This window comes from Colius striatus, chromosome 4 (genome assembly GCF_028858725.1).
Source record: "Colius striatus isolate bColStr4 chromosome 4, bColStr4.1.hap1, whole genome shotgun sequence".
In the NCBI taxonomy this organism is placed as follows: Eukaryota; Metazoa; Chordata; class Aves; order Coliiformes; family Coliidae; genus Colius; species Colius striatus.
The window spans coordinates 95,613,450-95,637,756 of NC_084762.1; the positions used below are offsets into that span (position 1 = coordinate 95,613,450).

The following is a 24,307-nucleotide window of genomic DNA, read 5'->3' on the forward strand; positions in this document are numbered from 1 at the left end:
GCAGGGACACAAGATGATCAGGGGACTGGAGCATCTTTCATACGAGGAAAGGCTGCAGGACCTGGGGCTGTTTAGTCTGGAGGAGATTGAGGGGGGAGCTCATTAATAGTTACAAATATCTAAATGGTGGGTGTCAGGAGGTTGGGACATCCCTTTTTTCTATAGTAGCCAGCAACAGGACAAGGGGTGATGGGATGAAGCTGGAACACAAACAGTTCCATTGGAACATCAGGAGAAACTGTTGGAGTGTTTGAGTGAGGGAGCCCTGGCCCAGGCTGCCCAGGGAGGGTGTGGAGGCTCCTTCCTTGGAGGGCTTCAAGCCCCAGCTGGCCACGTTCCTGTGTGAGCTGCTCTAGGTGGGAGCTGCTTCTTGCATGGGGGTTGGACTGGATGAGCTTTAAAGGTCCCTTCCAACCCCTACCATTCTATGATTCTGTGCTTGAATTGTTCTCTGCAGAGCGCTGAGCATTAATTTAAATGAGGTGGTCAATCACTTATAAATGTGGGTTTTTTTTCTCTTCTAAAAGTCTAGAGTTAAGTTTAGTACCTCACAGGGCCACAGTTGTGATTTGATAAGTGTTGACTGCCTCTTTTAGACCTTAAAAGTACTCGGAATTAGTTCTCAAAATCTTAAAAGCGTTTCATAGCTCTGAGTTAGAAAAGTCAAATGCTGTTAAATCTCTTCTTAGATGCTGCTGGAGTTGGGGGAAAGAAAAGAAGGAGAAAATGCCAGAGCTTTGTTCTGCTGGAGAAATTGTTGCTATTTATATAGTTGGCTTTCTTCTTTTCCCCACAAAGGTTAAAGTAGGAGGGAGAGCAACGAGGGAAGGTTTGTTTTTATTCCTTCCCTTTCTTGCAATCTTATTATTTCTACAACTTCCAAGCAGTGCTGGGTTTTGATGTCTACAGTAGTGTCTGTGAAACGTGCCTCAGATCTAGACATTTGCAATTTCCAAACTCCTACCTTTAATTAATCTAAACAAAATAAATAGGCAGCTGAGTGCCAGATCTCCAAAGGCAGAGCTCTAAAATCAAAACACAAGGGTTTCTCCTTTTTTTCCCCTTTCCTTTTCTTTTTTTCTTCCTCCAAATGGAACCATTTCTGTGAAATCCAAAAGAATTTAGGGGGGGGAAAAAAATGCGCATTGTTTAAAAGCAACCAACTGTCATTATGGACAAGAGAAGGTGCAACCAGCTCTGTTAAGAGCTGGAGGCTCCTGTGAGTTGTTAAGAAACCCAACCCAAATCTCATTTCTTTTTCAGTGCTAAAGTAATTTACTTACCTTTTGCAACAGTGCCCAGCTGAGATGGGGAGATGGCTTTGGTCCAGACACGTGTTCCACGAGTCTGGAATTAGCAGGTCACTGCATTTGGGTTTCCTGTGACTGGAGAGGGATGCTGAACGAGCAGGAGCTTTGCTAGTCACAAATTAGACCGTTAAATAGAAAAAGGCATCCAGTTCATAGTAAATTCATTTGAAAAGTGAGCCAGTCTCAAATCCTTCTCCCCTATTGTCTGACATTGCTCTGCCATCAATCACATATTCTGATTCATCTTCAAAGCAGGAAAAAAAAGGGATATGAAATATAGATCTCATCCTGCTTTTCTAATTTAAGTGGTTTGATAGAAATTGGAAGGCTCTTGTAAGAGCCTCTGTGTCTTTTATTTCCCTGCAGATAGAATACCTCAGACAATAAATGCCAGTACTGGTTTTGTTTGTCCTATGATCTTGCCCTTACAAAGGGACCACTGAGCAACACACAAATTATTTCACTCAGTCCTCATCTACCTTTGCTGTCTGCTTCATTCTGCAGCTGAACTCTTCCTGTTTTCCTTCCTCCAAATCTATCTTAAATGATGTTGTCAATAAGGCAAAGCCCTGATGATATTTCCTGTCCCTGCCACCATTCTTCTGGCCTTCACCACAGATCTTGGATCAGCTTTGCCATTGTAATGTGAATCACATGCCAATGAGGATTCTTGGCTCCTAATTAGCCAGAGTTGTTTGGTAGAGGCACTTAAAGCATGTTCCTGATGGGGTTGCTCACACCCTTCCCAGCTTCTCTCTCATAGGTTTCAGAGGTTCATTTCTGGAATAGCATGGCATGAAAGCACAGCATCCAGCAGCCTGCCCATAGCTACTTCATTGTCTGCCTGTCCATTTGGAGGCATCTGATTTCTCATTCCCCTACTTGCACGGTTCAGCTTGCAGCAACTGAGACAAGAATCATCTTTTGCAGAAAATAAAAGCAGTGTCTTGTGTTTCTGTGTTGCCTATCAAGGGAAAAGCACACACAACACCCACCCTTTTCAGTCTTGGTTCCGTGGGCATTGAGCTAAAGGGACTTTCTCTGGAACTATCCCTAAAATTAGAGTGATGCTCTTGCTTTTAGGAGAAGTGCAAGTTAAAGGAGGGATAAAGCACGAGAGGAAGAATTTAGTAAATCCTTGTGCTGTGGTTTTCCTGCAGCAGAACAGCTGTGATGCAGAAATAGCACCCTCAGAGCAGCATGTGCCACTCTGCACAGCAATAAGGAGCCATCCATTGTCTGGTGTGTTGAGTCCACCTACCATGGGCCTATTTTCAGAGCTCCTCTCCAGGAGCTGCTCTTTGAAGCAGAAAGTTCTTTTTCCTTCTGCTGCTTCTGTAGCTTATGGTACTCCCTGCCCTGTCAGTGCTGAGCAATGAGAAGAATTGATCACTTATCTCTTTGTAATGGTCCTTTACATCTTTGTTGCCATGTACCTGCTGTCCCCCTGCACTTGCCTTTCATCAGGGTGCAGGCTTCAATCTGTCTTCATGTAGAACTTTGTTTCTAAACCCATTTTTTTTGGCTTTTTCCATCACTATGCTCTAAGTGCTACCAGTTTATCCTGCTGCTTTTGCAAAGATGAAGGTTCTCAAGGCTGCCAGCTAGCTAAAAACCAAAACCCCAGCTATTTTGTGACATTTTGACCCAAGGCCATCATCTGCTTGTTGCCAGAGATGGGTCTGCTGTGCTTTCATAAGGCTAAGGCTTTGCCATGCTAGGTAAAGCTGTGGACAGTGTTATCATGTTGTCACACATAACTGTAACTACATTTGGTTGCATGGGCCGTGGCATTGCCATATCCCAAAGCAACTCCCGTCCTCTGCAATGCAGCAGTGGCGTGGCGTGGTGAGGAGGAACAACATGACACTGCAACTGTACAGCTGAGTAGCATTGTCATCTCATGCTCATCACACAATAAAACATCATGCTTCCATAAAGCACTGTAGTGATCTTCCCTTCATGCTGCTGGCACTCATCATGAGTGCTGTCATGTTTGGGACAGATAAGAGGATCTGCCAGCTAATTCCTTTGTCTGAAGGATTGAAAGCCCTGGATTTGATCATAATGAATAACACTAATCCATAATGAAAGATCATTAGGTTATCATGATGTCATTATATGACAAATCATACTCCTTGTACCCAGCACTGGGGAGGCTGCAGCTCCAGGGCTGTGCTCAGTGCTGGGCCCCTCACTCCCTGCCACAGGGACGCCGAGGGGCTGCAGCTCCAGGGCTGTTCAGTGCTGGGCCCCTCACTCCCTGCCACAGGGACACTGAGGGGCTGCAGCTCCAGGGCTGTGCTCAGTGCTGGGCCCCTCACTCCCTGCCACAGGGACACTGAGGGGCTGCAGCTCCAGGGCTGTGCTCAGTGCTGGGCCCCTCACTCCCTGCCACGGGGACACTGAGGGGCTGCAGCTCCAGGGCTGTGCTCAGTGCTGGCCCCTCACTCCCTGCCACAGGGACACCGAGGGGCTGCAGCTCCAGGGCTGTGTCAGTGCTGGGCCCCTCACTCCCTGCCACAGGGACGCCGAGGGGCTGCAGCTCCAGGGCTGTTCAGTGCTGGGCCCCTCACTCCCTGCCACAGGGTCACTGAGGGGCTGCAGCATGGCCAGAGCTGGGGAAGGGGCTGGAGCACAAGTGCTGTGAGGAGCAGCTGAGGGAATGGGGGTGTTGAGCCTGAAGAAGAGGGGCCTGAGGTCAGCACTCTCTGCAGCTCCCTCACAGGAGGCTGGAGTGAAGTGGGATTCGATCTCTACTCCCAAATAACAAGCAAATGGCCTCATGTTGCACTAAGGGAGGTTTCAATTAGAGATGAGGAACAATTTCTTCCCCAAAGCATTGTCCCAGGCTGCCTGGGGAGCTGATGGAGTCCCTATCCTTGGAGCGATTCCAAAGCTGTTTAGATATGGCCATGGGTTAGTGATGGCCATGGGTTAGTGATGGCCATGGGTTAGTGATGGCCATGGCAGTGCTGGGGGAATGGTTGGTCTTGATCTTGTAAGTCTTTACCAACCTAAATGATTCCGTGATCATTTAATTTCACATCACATGGCACCATAACATGAAGTTTCTGAGGTCTTATAAGTTATTCTGGAACTTTTTAAAGATGCATAGTACCTCCTAGAAAAGGGACAGGTGGAAAGGTGGCAAAAGTGTGAGTTGTGCTATGAATTCAGCTCAAAGCAAGTAGAGTTAAGGGCAATGTCACAGGAAACCCAATTATCCTCCCCTGAGTTTTCTTCTGAAATTTCAGCCTTGATTTGATTTGATTCTCTTTTAAATAGAGCTCTTTTTAAAGAATTCAGTATTTCAAAAGCTCAGTAGAGCTCTGAAAGTTAAATCAGAGTAAGTTTTATTCCTGTGACCTGTTACCATCTGCTGCCTGAGAGTAAAGATTATGCATTAAGTGTCAAGCAACATTTCCATAACATTGGTAAGGGATGAATACTGTTGAGAAGGCATCTGCAAGGTGAATCAGAGAGGCGAAAGGCCACCCTCTGACTCGGTGCAAGTCTGCACAACTCAGTTGGAAAAATCCTGATTTACTCCAGATGAATGTGTGGCATGCCACTTTCATCATCTGAGTTGGAAAGGAAGGTGGTGTTTTCTACATCTGGTTGGGAAGACAGAGATTTAAGTGGTGATTTAATGCTGCTTATGTCAGGAACAATAGTGAAGTCCATCAGGATGTCCCAACTCAGAAGCAAGTTGAGTAGTTTGCCCAAATGGAGACACACAGAGCAAGGGACTGGGAAGGACTCAACAGAAGAGGCTCCAAAGAAACACAAGGAAGAATTTGTTCCCTGTTGAGGTGAGGGAGCACTGGCAGGGGCTGCCCAGATGGGCTGTGGAGGCTCCTTCTCTGGAGACATCCCAACCCAGCTGGATGAGTCCCTGTGTGCCCTGCTCTAGGTGCTGCTGCTCTGGCAGGGGGGCTGCACTGGGTGAGCTTTCCAGGTCCCTTCCAACCCTTGAGATTCTGTAATGATATTTGTCCTGTAATTTACTGTGTTGCTTGTATTTGCCTGTTAGTGGACAGGTTGAGGTTTTCTAAGCAGCTAAATCATAAAGTTCAACTTGTTTTTCAGCCTGTGCATTGGGTTACTCGTTTTTTTGTTAGATTAAAGCCTGCAGAGCAGTTCTCCTGGTGCTCTTGGTGCACCAGTGAGGTTGAATTTATAGGATGACTGACAGTTTAAAATCTCCCTGAGAAGCTGTTAAAATTGCATGGGGCCCTTTTTGGTCAGAGAGCTGAATGACTAAAGAGTCCAAGGGAACAGAGCTGCTTTCTCATTTCTAGAGCCATCATTCATAGGGAAAGTTGGATGTTCATGGGGCAGTACTTGCATTACAGAAAACTGGTTTTATTCCAGTTTCTGTCCTGTGACTTAAGAAATGTCTTGAATCTGAAGTGATAAACTTACAATCTGAAGAATAAACCTACAATAATTGCTCAATATCCAACCCACTGTAATTGTTTTCAAAGCATTCACCTGGGGAGATCAGCCAAGAGAGAGGAAAATTTCCTGTTCACAGCAAAAACTGGGTTCAGGTATCAGTTGTCCTGGTGTTCATTGGTGTAGTGTTGTAGGGACCATCAGCTGTAAAGGAGCAACAGCAAAGTTCTCAGTCTCAGCATCAGCTCTATGCTTGTCTGCTTTAGTCACTTGAAACTGTGACACATGTCCCCAGTGTCGGTGTCTTCCATGTGCTGTGGAAGTCCAAGTGTCTGTAACCCAAGTACTGACAGCCATCGTGACAAACCAGTCTCTGCTGCAAGTGTTCCCCTTCCCTTTGGCAACCTGCAGTGATTGTATTTTGTCTCAAACCCCTCCTTGGGAAGTGCAATCGTTGTGGATTAGTGACACAGAATGGGAAGGGCGTGAAAAGGGGAGTGAGATATCTGCATCCTTCCTCCCCACCTTCCAGTTTTATGCATGACTGCACCATTGAAAAGTAGTCCCTCCTGTAGAAATGTGTGTCCCCTGCTTTGGTAGTGTGAGTGTTGAAAACATCTCCCTGCTTCCCTGTGAGAGGGGCTCAGAAGACATCTAACACAAGTATGTATTTGCTGAAGAAGTCTTCTGCAGCCCCGTGGGATCGGGAGGCTCAGTTAGCATCGCACTTGGAAGAGGGTGAAGTGGAGCTCAAGGCTCTTTTCCTCTCCCTTTGACAGGGCATCCCTTTGGAGCTCCTGTGTGGTCCTTCCTCTCCTGGCTCTCACCTGGATGTCTGCAGTTCTGGCCATCACAGATCGCCGCTCAGCGCTCTTCCAGATCCTTTTTGCTGTCTTTGACTCGTTGGAAGGCTTTGTCATTGTTATGGTCCATTGCATCCTACGGCGGGAGGTGAGGTGGATGAGTAGTTCTCCTTTCTATAACCAACATATTTCCCACAGAAAACATCTGGTAAATGTCCCATGAGCCTGGTGAGCTACTCTGAATCCTCTGACCACAGAAAGGATCACGACAGCGTCGGTCAGAAGGAATGGGAAGTGAGCCGCTGCTCGTCTTGCAGAGTGAAGTTTGGAGTTCAGCCTTAGATCAGCTGAACATGTCAGGTTTTGCTTGTTTCACAACAAAATTAACATTTCCAGAATGTTTTCGTGCCACCTCTGGAAGTGGAAGATGGAGGAGATTCTTTTGTTTCATTTCAATTGGGGAGGGAGGCGACTTACAGAGTGATTGCATCGCTGCCTAGATATTCCAGCTAGAAGGAAAAGCTAGCAGTAACCAAGCAAAAGATGTTGCGTAAACTCTCCCCAGCCTCCCTGTGGTTATTTACAAAGGTAAATTATATCAGGGAAGAAAAAGATTAATCTTTTCTGTTTCTTTCATTCTTTTCACCCCACTGGGTGGACAGACTATTAATAACAGAGGCAGGAAAGGTGTGTGGAGGGGTTCAATATTCATTTTCTCCTTGTACAGCTCCTTTAAATTAAGTAAAACATTAATTTCTTATGTCAGACCAATGAAATCAATGGAATTGCACCACTGCTTGGCTGAGGCTCCTCCAACTCATTGCATTATGAATATGAGCCTGCATCCAGCTCCCATTGCAGGCACTGACAGGTTTTTTTCCATCGATTTCAGTGCATTTTGGGTCAGATACCTATTGCAGATGTTGTAGATCTCAATATAATGATTTACACAGTGGCATCCCTTGTGAATGTATTGCAAGCTGCAAAATACTGAGACAGCAGCGTGCCCTGGTGTGCAAGAAGCCAATGGCACCTTGGGATGCATCAAGAAGGGTGTGGGCAGCAGGGCCAGGGAGGTTGTGCTGCCCCCCTGCTCTGCCACATCTGCTGAGGCTCAGCTGGAGTCCTGTGGCCAGTGCTGGGCTGCCCAGCTCAAGAGGGACAGGCAGGTGATGGAGAGAGGCCAGTGCAGGGCTGCCAAGATGATCAGGGGACTGGAGCATTTTCCTTGTGAGGAAAGGCTGTGGGACCTGGGGCTGTTTAGTCTGGAGAAGAGGAGACTGAGCTCAGGGGGAGCTCATGAATAGTGACAAATATCTCCCTGGTGGGTGTCAGGAGGTTGGGGCAGCACTTTGTTCTGTGGTATCCAGCAACAGGACAAGGGGTGATGGGCTGAAGCTGGAACACAACCAGTTCCATTGAAACATCAGGAGCAACTGTTGGAGTGTTTGAGTGAGGGAGCCCTGGCCCAGGCTGCCCAGGGAGGGTGTGGAGGCTCCTTCCTTGGAGGGCTTCAAGCCCCAGCTGGCCACGTTCCTGTGTGAGCTGCTCTAGGTGGGAGCTGCTTCTGCAGGGGGGTTGCACTGGATGAGCTCTAAAGGACCCTTCCAACCCCTCCCATTCTATGATTCTATGATTGTTGTTCTTGACTGTATCATTCAAGAAGTGGCCAACACAGTCCCCCAGGATACCTGTGAAACCTTTGAATGCCTCTGTTGATAAATGAGATACAGAAGATATAAACCATTTGAAACAAATACAGTGAATGTTACTAAAGTAGATTCCATGGGGTTTTTTTTGAGCTACCAAGTGCTTTATTTCTTCAGCAGAGTTCAATACAGTTTGGTGTCCATGTCCAACTGTTAACTTGTGCAAATCCATTTGTCCCTGCAGGTCCAGGATGCCGTGAAGTGCCGAGTTGTAGATCGTCAGGAAGAGGGCAATGGAGACTCAGGGGGGTCATTTCAGAACGGGCACGCTCAGCTAATGGTAGGGAAAAACTACCATCTAGTCTCTTACTAAAGGACCTGTGGGCATTTTTAACTCATGACTGATAAAACAAAGGGCTCTGTCCATCATAGATTTTGCAATCTTTTACTTTAAACCTCCTGTTGAGCAAATGTAACACTTTATGTAGGTTCTTTCACCCAAATCCAGTTTCTTTTCATTGTAGTCTTAAGGGGCTCAATCCTACACACTAAATTTTGCCCACACCTTGGTGAGAGCCTTTCTTTCCCAGGAAATGCAAAACCAAAATATACCTTCTGGATCTTCCAAACCTTTTCATCCCCATCATGGTACTTTGTCCTAGCTGGAGGTAGGAGGGACTAGTTCAATACGGTTTTGATCACAGTGTGCTGGGTTGTTTTTGTAAGGTACTGTCTCAAAGGGATGTGTTTCTCTCAAAAGCACACTTGTTTACATTGCTTCACTGGGAATATAATTTAAGCACTGTAAACCTTATTCCTGTTGTGTAAGTCCTTTTACAAACAGCCTTGTAGGAGAATAAGCTGTGGGGAATAGTCTTGCATCTGCCTCAGTGTTATGATATAGATGTAAGAGACATTTGATTTCTGAAATTGGGGTAAGGACATCAAGACAATCAAAAGATCTGAACAAGTCCCAAGAATGTCTAGTTAATACTAGGCCTATCTAGTAACACAATGGCATTTTTTTCCCAGGCACTCCTGTGCTAAGCTAAATACCTTGTGCTTGGGTACAAGGTCTCGTTTCAAACAGCACAGCCTCCCCAAACATCAAGAGATACATATAATTCCACCAGACCTCATGTGTGTTTGTTAAATACAGGTATCTCTTTCCTAATTTGAGTATGGAGTCTTCTCATTTTCAGACAGCTCCTTGCTATGCCTATTTATCTGTAATTAGAAAGCCCCTTTCATGCTATTACTTTTGCTCCTTCAATAGCAGACACTGTAATAATACCCAGCCTCAATCTTCCTTTCAATAAGTTAACACACTGAGCTTTCTCATGCTCCTTCCACGAGATGTTTGCCTTCAATTTATTCACATCACCCTTTTCCACATGCCCTTGAGACTCAGCATCCTTCAGAAACGTGGGTGCTATATTTGTTACTCTATTGTCACCACCTCAAGCTGAAGTTTCAGGGGGTTTGTCTCCCTGTAGAACTCCCTGTTTCTATTCATTATCAACCAGGTTGCAAAACTCTTGTGTCAGCTACAAGTCTTTTAGACCATGAGATTACATTTGCTTTTGCACTGTTGATGGATGTATTGAGAAGTGGAGAGCTTACAATCAGTTCCTTCACACTCAGGCACAAAAAAGCTGCAGAATCTAGACTTGAATGATGACTCCTCACTGATATTTTTAGAGGGGCACAATTCTATTTTATGGTGACTGAGTTGTAAAATAACCAAAGAAATGAAAAGCTTTGCAGGGTAGCATTTTTACTGGTGCCTTTCCCAGTAATCTGCAAATCTACCCAACAACTGAAAAGAAGCTGAGCTCACTAGAACCTGTTTTCCACACAATCTTGTTGACTGGTGTTAAATATAATCCTATATGTTATTTATTTATCAGTAGACCTAGTGCAGGCTGTTTGGTTGCATTGTTTCTGGAACTCCTATCATGAACATGAGATGATATTTTTTCTCTGTCATCCCACTTGCACATTTACAAGTCATTTCTCTTCTGTTTCTTTTTCTTTTTGTTCAGAATTATTTGATATCCCAAACAATTTGCTAAGAAATTAATGTCAGGGAGGTTGAGATAATTCCTCAGCCAGCTGTTCAAAAACTCTTGGATCTCAACCTGCTAATATTGAAGTGTTTATCCTGGGGAGATGGGGATTTTATTTCACACCCTTCAAAGCATTAAACTGGGATGCATTTCATCACATCAGTGCAATTATATGAAGTCCCTTCTTTCTGAAATGCCACTAGAAATAATCAGTGAACTCCTCTATCTTTTGCTAGTCTGGAGCTTTGCCATTGTGCCATGAAAACTCGTGGCCCACAGTGACTTAGTGTATCCAGTTCTTTGAAATGTTATCTGCTAAAAGCTTTAGGAAAAGGATTAACTCATACTGAGAGAAGGAAGGAGTTTCATTTGGCTCTACAAACTGCTTGGAAAAGTTACTTTGTGCCTTTTAGGGACCACTGGTTTTATATGTGAAGAGTTTCAGAAGCAGAGACTTGTGATCCACTTTGTGTGACTGGGTGATAGGTCACAAGAAGGTTCAATGGGTATGGAGCATTCTCAGCAGCGTCCCCAGATCTTTTTAATGAGGGTAATTCACTTAGCCTAAGTGTGGGGATGATATATCCAAGGCAGATCAGCCCAGGAGCCAGTTCCCTGGTTTTTGGGAAGGTGCATTAACGTGTTCCTGGCAGCCCAGGATGAGCAGATGAATGCAGCTGAAAAGCAATGTTACAGCTTTACACTGCCTGAGGTTCAAAAGCCACAGGTGGAAAGAAGAGGCCTGTTTGCCAAAGTCCAAGCAAAACATCTCTCCTTGCCTTTTCTGGCAATGCTTGTGTCTGCCTCACTAATGAAAAGTGGATTTCTGCCTTTTCCAAATGCCTTTCTGTCCCCCACCACCCCCTTTTGACCACATCCTCCGTGTTCTCTGTCTTTCAGACCGATTTTGAGAAGGACGTGGATATGGCTTGTAGATCAGGTGAGCACATCACAGGTGAGAATCAGCAAGTGACCTGGTTTGGGGATTGAACTAGGCCATTTTTTTTTCCCTTCCTGTTTTATTTGTGTGTGTCTTGGTGGCTTGCATGTACTTGTGTGGGCTGCCCTTGCTTTCCACCCTGGCCAGAAGAAAGCAACACCCCTAATTATCCCTTATGCTTTGCTTATCCTATTTACTGTAGGTCTCTTGGCTTTTTAACTGAGATTAAGCCTTGCCCCATGGTTTTGTTTCTTACCTGTGTGCCATGTAACACAGTGGCAGAGAAGAGCATCAAGGAAGAAGAGATTAGATCCATCTCTTCCTACTGTGATCCTTCTTTGCTTTAGCAGCCCCTGCCCAAGGGTGTGACAGCAGTCACATCAACCTCAGACATCTCCGTGCTCTGGAGAGGTGTCTTTGAGAAGGTCTGGAGAGCCTTCTCTCTGCTCCACCTGCCTCCACACACACTCCTAGAGCAGTGGTAAGCTGCCTGTACGTACAGAGGTGGGTCAGATCTCTCCTCCTTTGCCTGCACCTCCCTGCTGTGTGTTCAATCACACACATTCATTTTGATCCTGAAGATCTGCATGAGTTGACAGTCCCTTACCCCATTCTCTCCCTTTCTCTTATTGCCCTGGGGATGTCTGTGCTGTCTGGATTCTCCTTTGCTACCTGTTCAATCTCTGCAGGTTTAACCTCTTCCTGGTCCTGGCATGCCTGACCATTTGGCTGAGGTTTTATTTCTTACCCTTTGTAGATGTTTATCCTTCCATTTACTCTCCCAGATTTCTCCCCTCTCCCAAGCAAGAGAAATACCAGCTTGCTTGGCACTTGCATATATTTATATCTTCCAAACCAGGATCTCTCCTAGCCAAGGAAAGTACATACTGTGTCTTCAGTTACCATCATGGGAATATTTCCCTTCCTTCCTTCCTTCCTTCCTTCCTTCCTTCCTTCCTTCCTTCCTTCCTTCCTCTTTCCCCTCTCTCTTCCTCCCTCATTCCTTTCTCTCTGTCTCTTTCTCTCACTACCTCCTTTCTCTTTCTTTTCCTCTCTATACCCATCTGCCTCTCCCTTTCATTTCTCTTTGTCTTCATCTAATCTATCATTTATTTATCTACTTCTAATGTGTCTATCTATAATTCATCTCTTTGTCTCTACCTTGCAATCACTTATTTATCTCTGTCCTCAGCTGTCTGTCTTGCTGTACCTGTTATGTATTTCTATCTCTGTCAGCATTTGTCTCTGTCACTGTGTATTGTCTATCACTGTCACTGTCATTTATCTATCTAATATCTGTCTATATCTTATTTATCTTTTCCTGTCCTCTCTGCCTCACTCCCTCTGCCTTTGCTTATCACAGTCTGAGTGAATTTATCTCACTTATCCCTGTGATATCTTATTTCATGGTCTCTTTCTGTCCATTTATCTCTTTTCAGGGTCTGCCCATTTTTTTCCTTTCCATTTCTCTCTCACACACTCTCTAATCTAATTTCTACCTGTCTCCTTCTTCTCATTTATCATTCTCCTTCATGTTTGATGCCAAAGATCTCAGTTCCAAAACAATCCCGTGTGAAAATCGTGCATGGGAGACCAGGTCTGACTTGAACTCACTTCTGACTTGAACTTGAACATGCATCCAGGCTGGGTTTTGGCACACACATCCAGAAACCCATCTTAACCTGGAAGCTACTGCACTCCTGCAAGAAAGGAGCCTTTCTGGATCTGCTGCTGTGTTTCTTACTCCCAGTTCGAGCTTCCCAAAGGGAAAGGAGAAGCTCATTGTTTTCACATGACTTCAGGGTAGAAGAACCTGGACCAGCAGCTTGCTAACAGCCTAGGCTTCCATTTCTTTGCCAGCATACAATGTGTTTGTTGATGTCTGCCTGCAGAGATACTCCTCCTCTGATAAAGTGCCATTAGTCTGTGCCAAGCTCAGTAATTAATAGTAGTCCCCATTTCAGAGACCATTCTGTGTGATGCATCATCCTAATGCATTCTGCTTGTTGAACAATAAGCAATAGAGCTATGTCCAATGGTTTCTGGACATCATTTCTCCTGGAGGCACCAGCTCTTGTGTTATGAGGGATTGGAGATATGCCTGATACTGCCATAACCTCCTCACATTCACTGCTAGGGCTGGGTCCATGGCTCAGTGCTGAAAGCTCCTTCCTCTCCACGCTTGGAGATTGCCAAGTGGGAACCTCTCCAAACCTACTTTCTGCACCTCACATAAGCAGGGAGAAGAGCCTGAATCAATAAACCTGACCAAGTGAAAGATTTGACTTCAGTAGCATCTCCCCACACACACAGAACACACTGTAGTGCTCTGATGTATCCTGTAGCAGTGTCAAGATGACCACATCTGCCGTAGTTCCACGCAGTGTGCTCAACTTGAAAACCTTTGTCAAAGTTCTTTTATTCTACTTGGCATCTCTTGTCATCCTGCCTTGCCTACTCTCTTAGTCTTTGAGGGGAGCTTTGCTCTTCCAGCACCCAAGATGAGTTGGTAGAAAACAGTGTATCCTCAGTCGTGTGGGATGCCTGTGTCACGTCCTGCCTCTGGAGCAGCTGAATAGTATCAGTTTACCCCAAAAAGCTTTGTCTGTAGTCCATCAAGGAAAAAAATAGGTAAAAGCACCTTTCTTTTTTGCCTCCTGAGATGGATGAGAGGTGAACATGCATTTATTCCTCCTCTCCTGTGATGAAATACTAGGTAAGTAGCTTTCAGTCCTGCACAACTTTACTCCTGCCCCACCATCTGTGACATCCATCCCCTGGAGGCATCAAAGCTGACGTCACAACCTTACCAAAGGTCTTTACTGCAGCCTGAAATCAACTGAGCAATAGATTCTTATGCTTAGAAAAGGAGCAGATGTTTTGTTGTGGAGTGTTGTATGGGAATGAGTGTCTGAGTGTCCTTTCTGCACCTCCCTAATTGGCATGTTCGCCTCGTCCTCAGTGTGAGGTTTTCCTCCCTTATTAAGGAATATTCATGGCACTCCTTTCTTTCCTCAAGGGAAACTGAAAGAATTAGCTCTCACAAAGGCTTGCCATGATTTCTAGAATGTCAGCTTTTTGGAAGGGAGGTTGGAATTTAGAAGGAAAGACTATTGACACTGAACCCGTTCCAGGGGAAAGAGCAACGTGAAGCAGTTCAGTGAGCTTGGAAAACCAATAAGTGCATAATTGCATGTGAAATCATTGATAATGCTGCGTTTCAGCTGCTTTCCTGCATCCAAATAGGTTTGGATCTGACACCAACCTTTTATTTTAAAGGATTCTACTCCTCCATGGGCTAGTGATCCATAGATTTCATATATATATATATATATATATACACACACATCTGTTACAGATGTGTAAATATGGCACACAGTTAAGTAAATCTCATATGCAAGTACATCACATGTTTAAATAAATCACACATTTGCAGTGTGTCTCCTACATTAAATGTATCCACATGTATTTGCTGTTATCAAGATGGCAATATGTGTTGGCTTGCTGGCAGTTTTGGCTGTGATTGAGTTGGAAAATTGACATCAGAGAGAACTCTCTCAAAATGAGCAATGTGGGGTTTTTTTCCCCATGACTGCCTTTAGCTTTGCCTTCAGCATCCTGGGTTTTTAAAACAACACTAGAGAACACTGTTCTGCCAACATAGCCTCTTCCTGAGAGGTCCCAAGGGAACATGCCAGCATGGTGTGACTGTGGTAGGTGTATTGATATCTTAACAAACAATGTAGGTGAGGTGCTAAGGATACTCATCTGTCTCCCTAGTGCTGAATAAAGACATCACTGCCTGCAGGACTTCAACCATCACAGGAACACTGAAGCGTCCATCTCTGCCAGATGAAGAGAAATTGAAACTCAACCACCAGAAGGGATCATCAAATTTTAACAGTCTTCCAGCCAACGTCTCCAAGATGCATCTCCAGGGTTCACCACACTACCTGGGAGCCATCAACCTGAACGAGTTCAGCAATCACTCTCTCACTCTGAAAAAGGACAAGAACCAGCCACCTAAATCCATTTACATCTGTGATGGTGACATCTTCAAGAAGTTGGACTCTGAACTGTCCCGGGCACAAGAGCAAACTCTGGACACCAGCTACGTCATTCTACCTACCAACACGTCTACCTTACGGGCCAAACCGCCCAAAGACGAGAGCAAATACAGCATCAATATTGACCAGATGCCCCAGACACGCCTCATCCACCTCAGCATGGCTACTGACCCAGGCTTTGTTGTCAAGAGTCCTCCAAGGGAGCCTGTAACCATGACATGCAGTGAGGTTCAGAGTTCCCCCATGATACAGCAACAGCAGCAGCTGGCTCCACAAAACATCTCCAACGAGTCCCAGCTTCCCAACAGCCTGTGTGACACGGGTGACTCAGGGAACTCCGGTGTGGTGTCCAAGAGCGAGACCGTCTCCACCCTCTCCATGAGCTCGTTGGAGGTGAGAGTGTGAATTACTTGTGGGGTTCACAGTCCCCTCAAAAACTGGCCACACCAGGTGTTTCAAGAGAAGCAGCTCAGGCCAAACACAACCCAGCATGCAGTAACAGTGTTATGGTGGGGGATCGTTGGAATGGGATATTGTCTTGCCATGTGATATTTAAAGCTTCTCCTGACTTCTCACAGACGTGTGCCAGTGGTGGATAACTTGTCCTTAGCCTTACAGGCAATGCAGAGTCCAATAAAATAGTTGGTCAGGCTGTTCATTTTAGTGCAAGGCATGTGGCTTGCATGACTCTTTTTATCCACTGCCTCTGTTTTCCATTTTGATGGCTTCTGTCATGAGACAGGTCAGAAGACCCCAGTGACTGCAGGTGTAAAATGTCCCTAAGGCATATCCCATCATGCTTTCAGCATCAGAGGCATGGCAGAGGTTTTGCATACATGCAGCCTTCTCCTTCTGACCCATGGTAACTCATTACATGTACTGCCAGTCCTCCCTAGGCTTTATATCTTACCACTGAGGTCTGTCCTAGGGCATCTGGGCCATTTCTTGCCTGTTGTCAGCAAGCAGATCTTGGCCATTGCTGTCCCAATACCAGTCTCAGCTGACTGGTGCTCAAAAGCTCAGGCAGATCCAGTTAGCTGATCTGCTGCTTCATCTCTGCTTCCCGTTCTACAAATGACCTGCCTGCTCATAACTAGGACAGAGCTTGAATTGGCCAAACTTGTGTTTACAGCCCATGCTCAGCCTTCCTCAAAGCCAAGTGGTAGAGTTCCCTCTAAGTGGCTGACCCTTTCCCTCATGAAGAGCCAGAGAAACGTGTTAAAGATGCATGAAGAAGCAGAAGGAGAAGGATTCCTTGTTTTACCTGCAGTGTGGTTGAGTTTGTGCCCACTCAGCAGCATCGAGCCCTTACTAACCTTCACCCATCTCTTTTTCTTTTGACTACCCAGAGGAGGAAATCCCGGTATGCAGAGCTAGATTTTGAGGTGAGTACCTCCCTTTCTGAATGCACTTTGCTAGGGACAGGGTGACAAAAAGAAATGCTGCTTGCTTTTCTTCCTGGCACCTTTACAGGAGCACTGTCTTTCACAAAGCTTCTTCAAGGGTTTAAAACCAATGAGGTGCAGAAGTTGTGCTTGATGCCTGTTATTGCCCTGTGCAGCTACACAAGTGGGTGATTTATATTGGTACATACTGAATTCATGGAGCTTCTGTGTAAACATTTGTGAATCAAGACCTTATGTTGGCTTGCCCAAGGCTTGTGACTTCTCCTCTGTGAACAAAGTGCTTATGGTGAGCTGATGGAATGGTTGATGACTGCACCACGTTCCTGTTTGGGAAGCACAGGGATGTGTGGTTGGGGGCCTAAAATGCCCCTCCTTTCATGGGCAAGATCTTTTGCTTAACAGAAAGGATGGGAATATGTCCTCACTGTCACAACCCATTGGCAACCCTGGTCTTTCACACCTATTATGAACTTCACAGAATCAGCCTGGGTGGAAAAAGCCTGTATTTTATGTAGGAAAGTATCTATCCTCACACCTGAGGCACAGAGAGGAAAGCTTTGAAAGAGCCAATCCTCCACAGAGGGTCCATGGGGCCACTGAGAGCTAGTGCAGCTATCCTGGTGTCCTTCCTTCCAGACCTATCCTTTTCCTTCAAAGATGCTAGCTTACTCTGAACCCAAATCACCTTAAGGACCCATGAGGAGTTGCCTTAATGCTACAATCACTTCACAGCTCCAGGTTGAGAGTTTGGTCTGAAACTGAGATATGATAAGCTGATACTTCAAGTAGATCCCAAACTATTTGAGCCACCAGTTATGTGGCCATATTCAACATGCTCTTAATTACAAAGGGAAATCCTTATGAAGTTGGTCCTTCCTGTCCTTCATGGGCAGTAAAAAGTAGAAGTGAAATGCAGCAGGGCCAAAAAAAATAAAGCAAATTGTGCATTAGTTTCTGATTGAACTTCTTGTACCTAAATTTGACCTGTGTGGGTGAGCTCTGAGCAGGTCTGCAAAGGAGATGCACCGAGCACAGAGTGGGCATGAGGTCAGGTTTCAGTTCAAGAAGGTCATCAGAGCTTCTTAGGTCTAGCTAGTAGAACATTGCCAGTCAAGAACAAATTCTGCAGTATGAACAGTTGGCAGTTGCAGGTTCAGGGTACCTCATACCACCAAAACAAATCAGTCTTTTCCACTTTCCCTCACCATCTCATCCTGCAAAGAAAAGCAAAGCCACACTGAGTCCCCAGTGAGCTTGGAGAGCAGTTTAGGCACACCAGACTGCAACTGCAGGGAGGCAGAGCTGGGTTTTAATAATGTATGCAACTCTCTGGAGAAGGCATGTTCTTTGTGTTGGGATGAATAGGGTTTGCTGACCTGTGGCCTTTGTGTTTGCTTCAGAAAATCATGCACACAAGAAAACGTCACCAAGACATGTTCCAGGACCTGAACAGAAAACTCCAGCACGCAGAGAAGGAGAAGGAGTCTCCAACAACCGACAGCAAGGTTAGTCAGACACTTGCAGAACCAGCATCTCCTGGAGCCCTCTAGTGCCAGCAGCAGCGTGGGAAGAAGCAGGAAAGTTTAGGAGCTCTCACTGAATCCTTTAGCACGAGTTTCTATCATTGCATGCTGCAAAAAGCACATGTGCACCACAAAGGACATGGAGAGTCACAGAGGTACCACTAGCTTATCTACAGAGTCAGCAGGTGCCCTGAAGGAGAATGTTTGTCCTTATGTCTGCTCATGGTGAACAGAGTCTATGTTGTCTCCTTTTAGTTTGCTCCCTGTGTCTGTTCTTTGCATTGTCTTTCAGGTAGTCTCCAAGTGCCTCATACATCCACTCTTAGCTAGGAACTGGAAACTAGAACAGCCTTGAGGAAAGCTAGGTGGAAAGGGGAGAGGGCAGAAGGTGGGAACAGCAGGAATCATCAGATCATAGGATTGTTTGATTGGAAAAGACCTTTAAGATCATCAAGTCCCAGCCCTCCCCTGACAGTGCCACAGCCAGCAGTGACCCACAGTGACCCTCAGCACCTCAGCCCCAGGGCTTTGGGATCCCTCCAGGGCTGGGCACTCCCCCAGCTCTCTGGGCAGCCTGGCACAGGGGCTGACACCCCTCTCAGGGAAACAGTTCTGCCTCAGCTCCGGCCTCAACCTCCCCTGGGGCAACTTGAGCCCCTTTCCTCTTGTCCTGTCGCTTGGGAGCTGCAGCCCCTCAGTGTCCCTGTGGCAGGGAGTGAGGGGCCCAGCACTGAGCACAGCCTGGAGCTGAAATGATTGCAGCACTTCTTGGGGTCTACATGCTGATTAAATGCAGCATAAGTGTATTTGTGGCAGCTGATCACCATATATATGGCTTTCCTCAACAGAAGCAAACTTCCAGGGCAAAAAGACTTTAGGGGAGACAGCCTGAGGGAATGACCTTGCAGCCTTTCAAAGGAGCAGACATTTGGTACTAGAAACAGGTGTCAGGATCCTGTATGATGCAGGTGACACAAATAAGGAGGAGAAGGCTAATGGCACCTTCTCCATGTCTCAGCCCATTAGCATTGCTAGGCAAGAGCCAAAGGGTTGCAAGGAGGTGTATCTGCTCCAGCAGAAAGGAAAAACAAGTGTCAGAGCAATAAGAAATGGAGCTTTTCAAGAAGAGGGGCAAGGTGAGCCATTTAAAACATCCTCAGTCATTTGCAAGCAAAGTCAGCTCCAGGATGCAGAGCCACCTGCAGCATGGCCAAGGTGGAACTGCTGGGGCTTATTTTGATGAGACTCCCTTAGAGGAAAGACCAGAGATCAGCAAGGGATTGAACAAGAGGTTTAGTTTGGTTCTTTGTGGAAGCAGAGCATGACAGAGCCTCTGGTCTGCATTCAGATCACACAGCATCGCTGTGCTGAGCTCTGCAGATGTGGTCTCAGCAAATCTCACCTTTATTGCATGTGGCAAGGTGTCATTATGGGCTGTTCAGTGTTCCAGTAGGAGAGGGGATAGTGAATGTAAGCAGGCAGGTTCAAAGAAGCCTGTGTTGGCCCAGAATCCCAGTGTGTTTCACTGAATGTCATCTCTCTGTGGTTTTTTCTTGCATTATTTAGGTGTAACACAACTGGAAAATCACAAATGCTTAAGTACCATGGAAGGGCTAATCTGTGCTATGTTTACAGGAGGGTTTTATGGATTGGGATGTTTTGAGTAGTTCACAGATACATCTGTGTAGAATTAAAGTTGCCAATGTCAGCATCAAAGAGCTTTGAACTGCTGGAGAGAAGCTGTGAAGGTGGCCTTTACGTATCGACCGAATCTTATTCAAGTTGTGCTTTTCCCTTGGATGTAACTCAAGAGGGGGAGCTTGCAAAGATCAGCACTGGCAAGCCAGTAGCAGCTGTTGGTTTAAAAACATCCAAAGCAGTACAAAGGCAAAGAAATTGCTTGCTTCACCCCTTTTTCCTACCATTTACTGCTGAGGACCCCACTGGAAATCATGCCCTATCTTCATCTTGCCCTGAGAAGGCAAACTGTAGATAGGAGGCATAAAGCAGATAAAGTAACAGCAAAGGAATATTTTCCCTTTTATGTATGTTTAGGTTGTAAAATGATGGAGGATTTCTTCTGCTGGAAGTGATAAAACCAACCTTAGTGTAAGTCTGGCTTTCCTTTTGCACTGAAGAGCATTGCAGACCTGTCCCAAATCCTTCCATGGCACGTGAACCAAAACACATTCCTTCACCAGTTGGAAACTCTTTTTTCCTTGTGGACATGAATAAGGTCATAAAGATCCTGGAATAACCCTTGAACTCTTTGACAAGTGGCATCAGAGAGCAGGAGGGATGTTTCTCCTTCTCTCAGCACCAGCTTTAAAAGCAATGGAGGTGACACTCCTGCCTTCCCCCTCAGCAGGAATCCTTTCATCCACTTGCATTAGAGGAGTTTGAATCACATACATATTCCTCTCTTCTTGCCAGCATCTGCTTTTGCATTCATTTTAAGCAGCTGCTCTTTACCTGTGCTGAGGGTCAGTGAAAGCCATGCTGAGCACAACTCCTCACCTTTCTCCAATTTGCTCATCCTTGCTCATTATCTACTTGCTGCATTCAGCTCTCTGCAGCTCCAGTGGCTTTTGCTTTGGCAGGAGCCCTGTCCTGGAGCTCTGTAGCTGTTACAGGACCTGGACACTGCAGATAAAAACACTTGCTCCAAAACCCAGTGGAAACAGAGACATTTTTCTTCTGCCTTTCCATGACTTTTTGTTATTACCTTCCAGATAATGTTTCTTTCTTGATTACTCCTTCCTCTCTGAGGCTGGGTTTTCTCTTAGCTTTGCTCTTTGGACATCTGCAGGTCAGAACCATTCCACCAGCACCTGCTTTGGCAAGGGACTACTGATCAATATTGCATCTCATTCCTAGTCAGGACTGTGTGTCTCCCTGGCACGCTCTGCTGCATGACAGAATCGATTCCTGGCTGACTAGGAAGCCACAAGCACTGCTCCCAGGTGGGACAATTGGCCTTCTGTGGATGGGAAACTCTCTGCATGGGCTGAGGCTGGGGGTGAAGGAGCTCAGATGGTGGTGGTTGTGTCAAACTCAGGCTCATTCCTTGCTGAGGAGTGAACAGTGTGAGGCTGTGTTTGTGCTGTGGCCGTGTGTCCCTCAACAAGGGCAGCTCCACTTATGGGTAGAGTGTTTCCTCTCTTCCATGTGTTTAATCCTCTGAAATGCTTTAGTAACTGGCATGTTTTCTTTTTAAGACACAGGGTAACTTTTATAGGGAGGAATGCTACATAACATATAATCACTGCCATCAATTCTGTCATGAAGATGACGTCAAACCTTCATTCATTCAGACATAGACCATCTGTCAGCCCCTGGCTGTCCAAATCTACCATCCATCACAAGTTCACCTCCTCCTCTAGATCATCTGATACCTCCTGTCCCAAGTGTCAGGCATCAGCTTACTCTGTATTGCTCAGAGGAACATCTTATCCCTTGTGTCCTCTGTACCAACAGTTGGTTCCTGCTGTGCCCTTTGAGGTTGTCCTGCCCTCAAACCCACCAGTGCCCACCAGCAGGTTGAATCTCCTGGTTGTTTAGACTGAGAATAGCTGGTTCTAGCAGCTCTATAGGTCCCACCTCATGCTGCTGGGACCACAGGCTTTCTCTGCAACCAGGCAAGGGGCTGTTTATGAATCATAGAATTGTTTGGTTGGAAAAGACCTTTTAGATCAAGTCCCAGCCCTTCCTTCACAGTGCCAAGCCCACCACTAACCCATGACCCTCAGCACCTCAGCACCACTGCTTTGGGATCCCTCCAGGGCTGGGGACTCCCTCAGCTCCTTGGGCAGCCTGGCACAGTGTCATGAATCAATGCAAAGAGCTCCTGAGTGCCTATGAAAGAGCTGGTTGATGCAGTCCCTGTTCCCTGATTGTTCAGTGCCAGGGCCTGATGTTGGCTCACAGCAACCCCTACAGGTTACACCGTGTGAACTTCAGACAATACAGAAGCAGAAGAGTTCTTTTCCTAGCCCAGCAAAGGGTGTGTATTTCACGTTTCCTCACTGGTTTCCACCCATGCATGTTCAAACCACTGTTTTAATGCAATGATGAGCAAATCAATTGCCTCCTTTCAGTTTGCTTTTCTACTGAATGAGAAGAACCCCACAAAAGTACTTTTTATAGTTCAGAGGCATACACTGAAGGAGCTGCAGCTACTTGTTCCAATCAAGGAAAGGAAGATTTATCATTCTGTTAAAAAATAAAACAGCTTCTCCATTTTCTAATCACTTTTCATCGACATTGATCCAAAGATGGATTAGACAGCATGAGCCACATTTATCTTTCAGATCCCCTGCTACACGCTCTGAATAACTTCATTCTGGGCCTGGAGTCATCAATGTCATGGGGAGAGACCATTTGGGTCATGAAATACCCTTCAAATTGATGCTAGAGGCAATGGACACAGTGTGGGAGCAGCTGGTTCTAGGGGAGCGATCCCAGGGTGCTCCGTGGACAGCACTGAGTTGCTCTTCAGGTTATTCAGGGTAACTGTGAAAGTGGGGTATTGAAAATACCACACACAAAGCAACAAAACAACCAAAGAGAGCCACCCCAAAAAACCCCACAAAGCAAACACAGTGGAGGTGACCTACTCTAGCTGGTCCTGCTCTGGCAGGGGGGTTGCACTGGAGGAGCTTTCCAGGCCCCTTCCAGCCCTTGAGATCCTGTGAGTGCATGTCTCATGGTTTTGGACTGAAGCATGATATGAAAGCTGTGTCTCAGAGCAGCCAGTCTCCTGTGTTGTGTTTGTGCAATACACTGAGGCCTCTCCTAAACAGAAGAGTTTTGCAGTAGGATCCAGGGGGAAGCCAGCCAGGGATGACCCTTGAAAGCAGCACAGAGCCAACGTGCAGAAGAGCCCATGGCAGGGAGATGCCTTTATCCACCAGCACATTTCCATAGCCAAGATGCTGAAGGGAGTGGAGCAGCTCCCTTGTGCTGAAAGGCTGAGGGAGCTGGGGCTGTTGAGCTTAGAGAAAAGGAGACTGAGGGGTGAGCTCAGTCATGTTACAAATCCATCAAGGGTGGGTGTGAGGAGGCTGGAGCCAGGCTGTGCTCAGTGATGGCCAATGATAGGACAAGGAGTAATGGGCACAAGCTGGAACAGAAGAGGTTCCAAAGCAACACAAGGAAGAATTTGTTCCCTGTTGAGGTGAGCAGCTCTGGCAGGGGCTGCCCAGATGGGCTGTGGAGGCTCCTTCTCTGGACACATCCCAACCCAGCTGGATGAGTCCCTGTGTGCCCTGCTCTAGGTGCTGCTGCTCTGGCAGGGGGCTTGCACTGGATGAGCTTGCCAGCTCCCTTCCAGCCCTTGAGAGTCTGTGACTGGTTACAGTCAGCCAGGACTAGCTTTAGGAGGAGAGGGTTGTGTGTGGATTATCTCAGTGCACTTGGTCAGGGGTTTGGGGGAGTCTGTTGGCACAGCATCTTAAATGCTTTTGTCCCAAATCCTCTCTCTCCATCTTAAAGATGTGCAGCCAGAATGAAAGCCATGGCTGAATCTAGGAAACTCCAAATGCCAACAGAGTGATGAAGACCTCCAAATTGCCCTGTGCTGCAGGTTTTACCCCAGCCTTGGCTCTGGGCTCTCCCACTGCTCCAACAGAGCCATCCTCTCCACTGCCCTGGCACCAAGCAAGAACCAATAAACATTCTCCCCCTGCCTCTCCCTGACAGCCAGAAGCTCGTGGGCTGTGTCAGGCCAGAGTTATGGCTCTGTCTCTGTGAGTTACTGGCAGAGCAGCCTGGGCTGCTTTCAGCTGCTGTCTCAGGCCATTCCTGGCTGTCACCCTGGCGCCAGGCCCTGGGCCAGCACTGGCGCCTTTTGCAGCCCAGTTACACATCCCCCTCTCCAGTTGTTTTCTTTCCCTTCTTTTCTGTGCACAGCTAGGTTTTTTCCTCCTGTCTGCAAGGATTGCTAAGACCCCACAGTGGGGCTGGAGGAGAATGCCACAGTTGAAGCATGAGCCCAGTTTCTATATGCTGTTCAAGTGGCCGAGACCCAATAAAAACCCTTTTCCATATGGAGGGAAAGAAAAAGAGGAGCTGTTCCCAGGAGCTTTCTACCCATTCCCAGGGTTCCTCTTGCCAAGAGGAGAAGATTTTCTTTTGTTTC

General features: G+C 46.4%; 1 protein-coding gene across 1 annotated transcript in view; it reads left to right on the forward strand.

Annotated features, from left to right (window-relative positions):
• Nucleotides 1-24,307, forward strand: part of ADGRB1 (adhesion G protein-coupled receptor B1) — an 88,380-nt gene that overhangs the window by 58,892 nt on the left and 5,181 nt on the right. The window contains exons 8-13 of the mRNA XM_061994925.1: nt 6,491-6,662; nt 8,408-8,503; nt 11,133-11,172; nt 14,953-15,632; nt 16,589-16,624; nt 18,046-18,150. Of these exons, the coding sequence (XP_061850909.1) occupies nt 6,491-6,662; nt 8,408-8,503; nt 11,133-11,172; nt 14,953-15,632; nt 16,589-16,624; nt 18,046-18,150 (1,129 nt within the window). The remainder of the gene's footprint in view (nt 1-6,490; nt 6,663-8,407; nt 8,504-11,132; nt 11,173-14,952; nt 15,633-16,588; nt 16,625-18,045; nt 18,151-24,307) is intronic.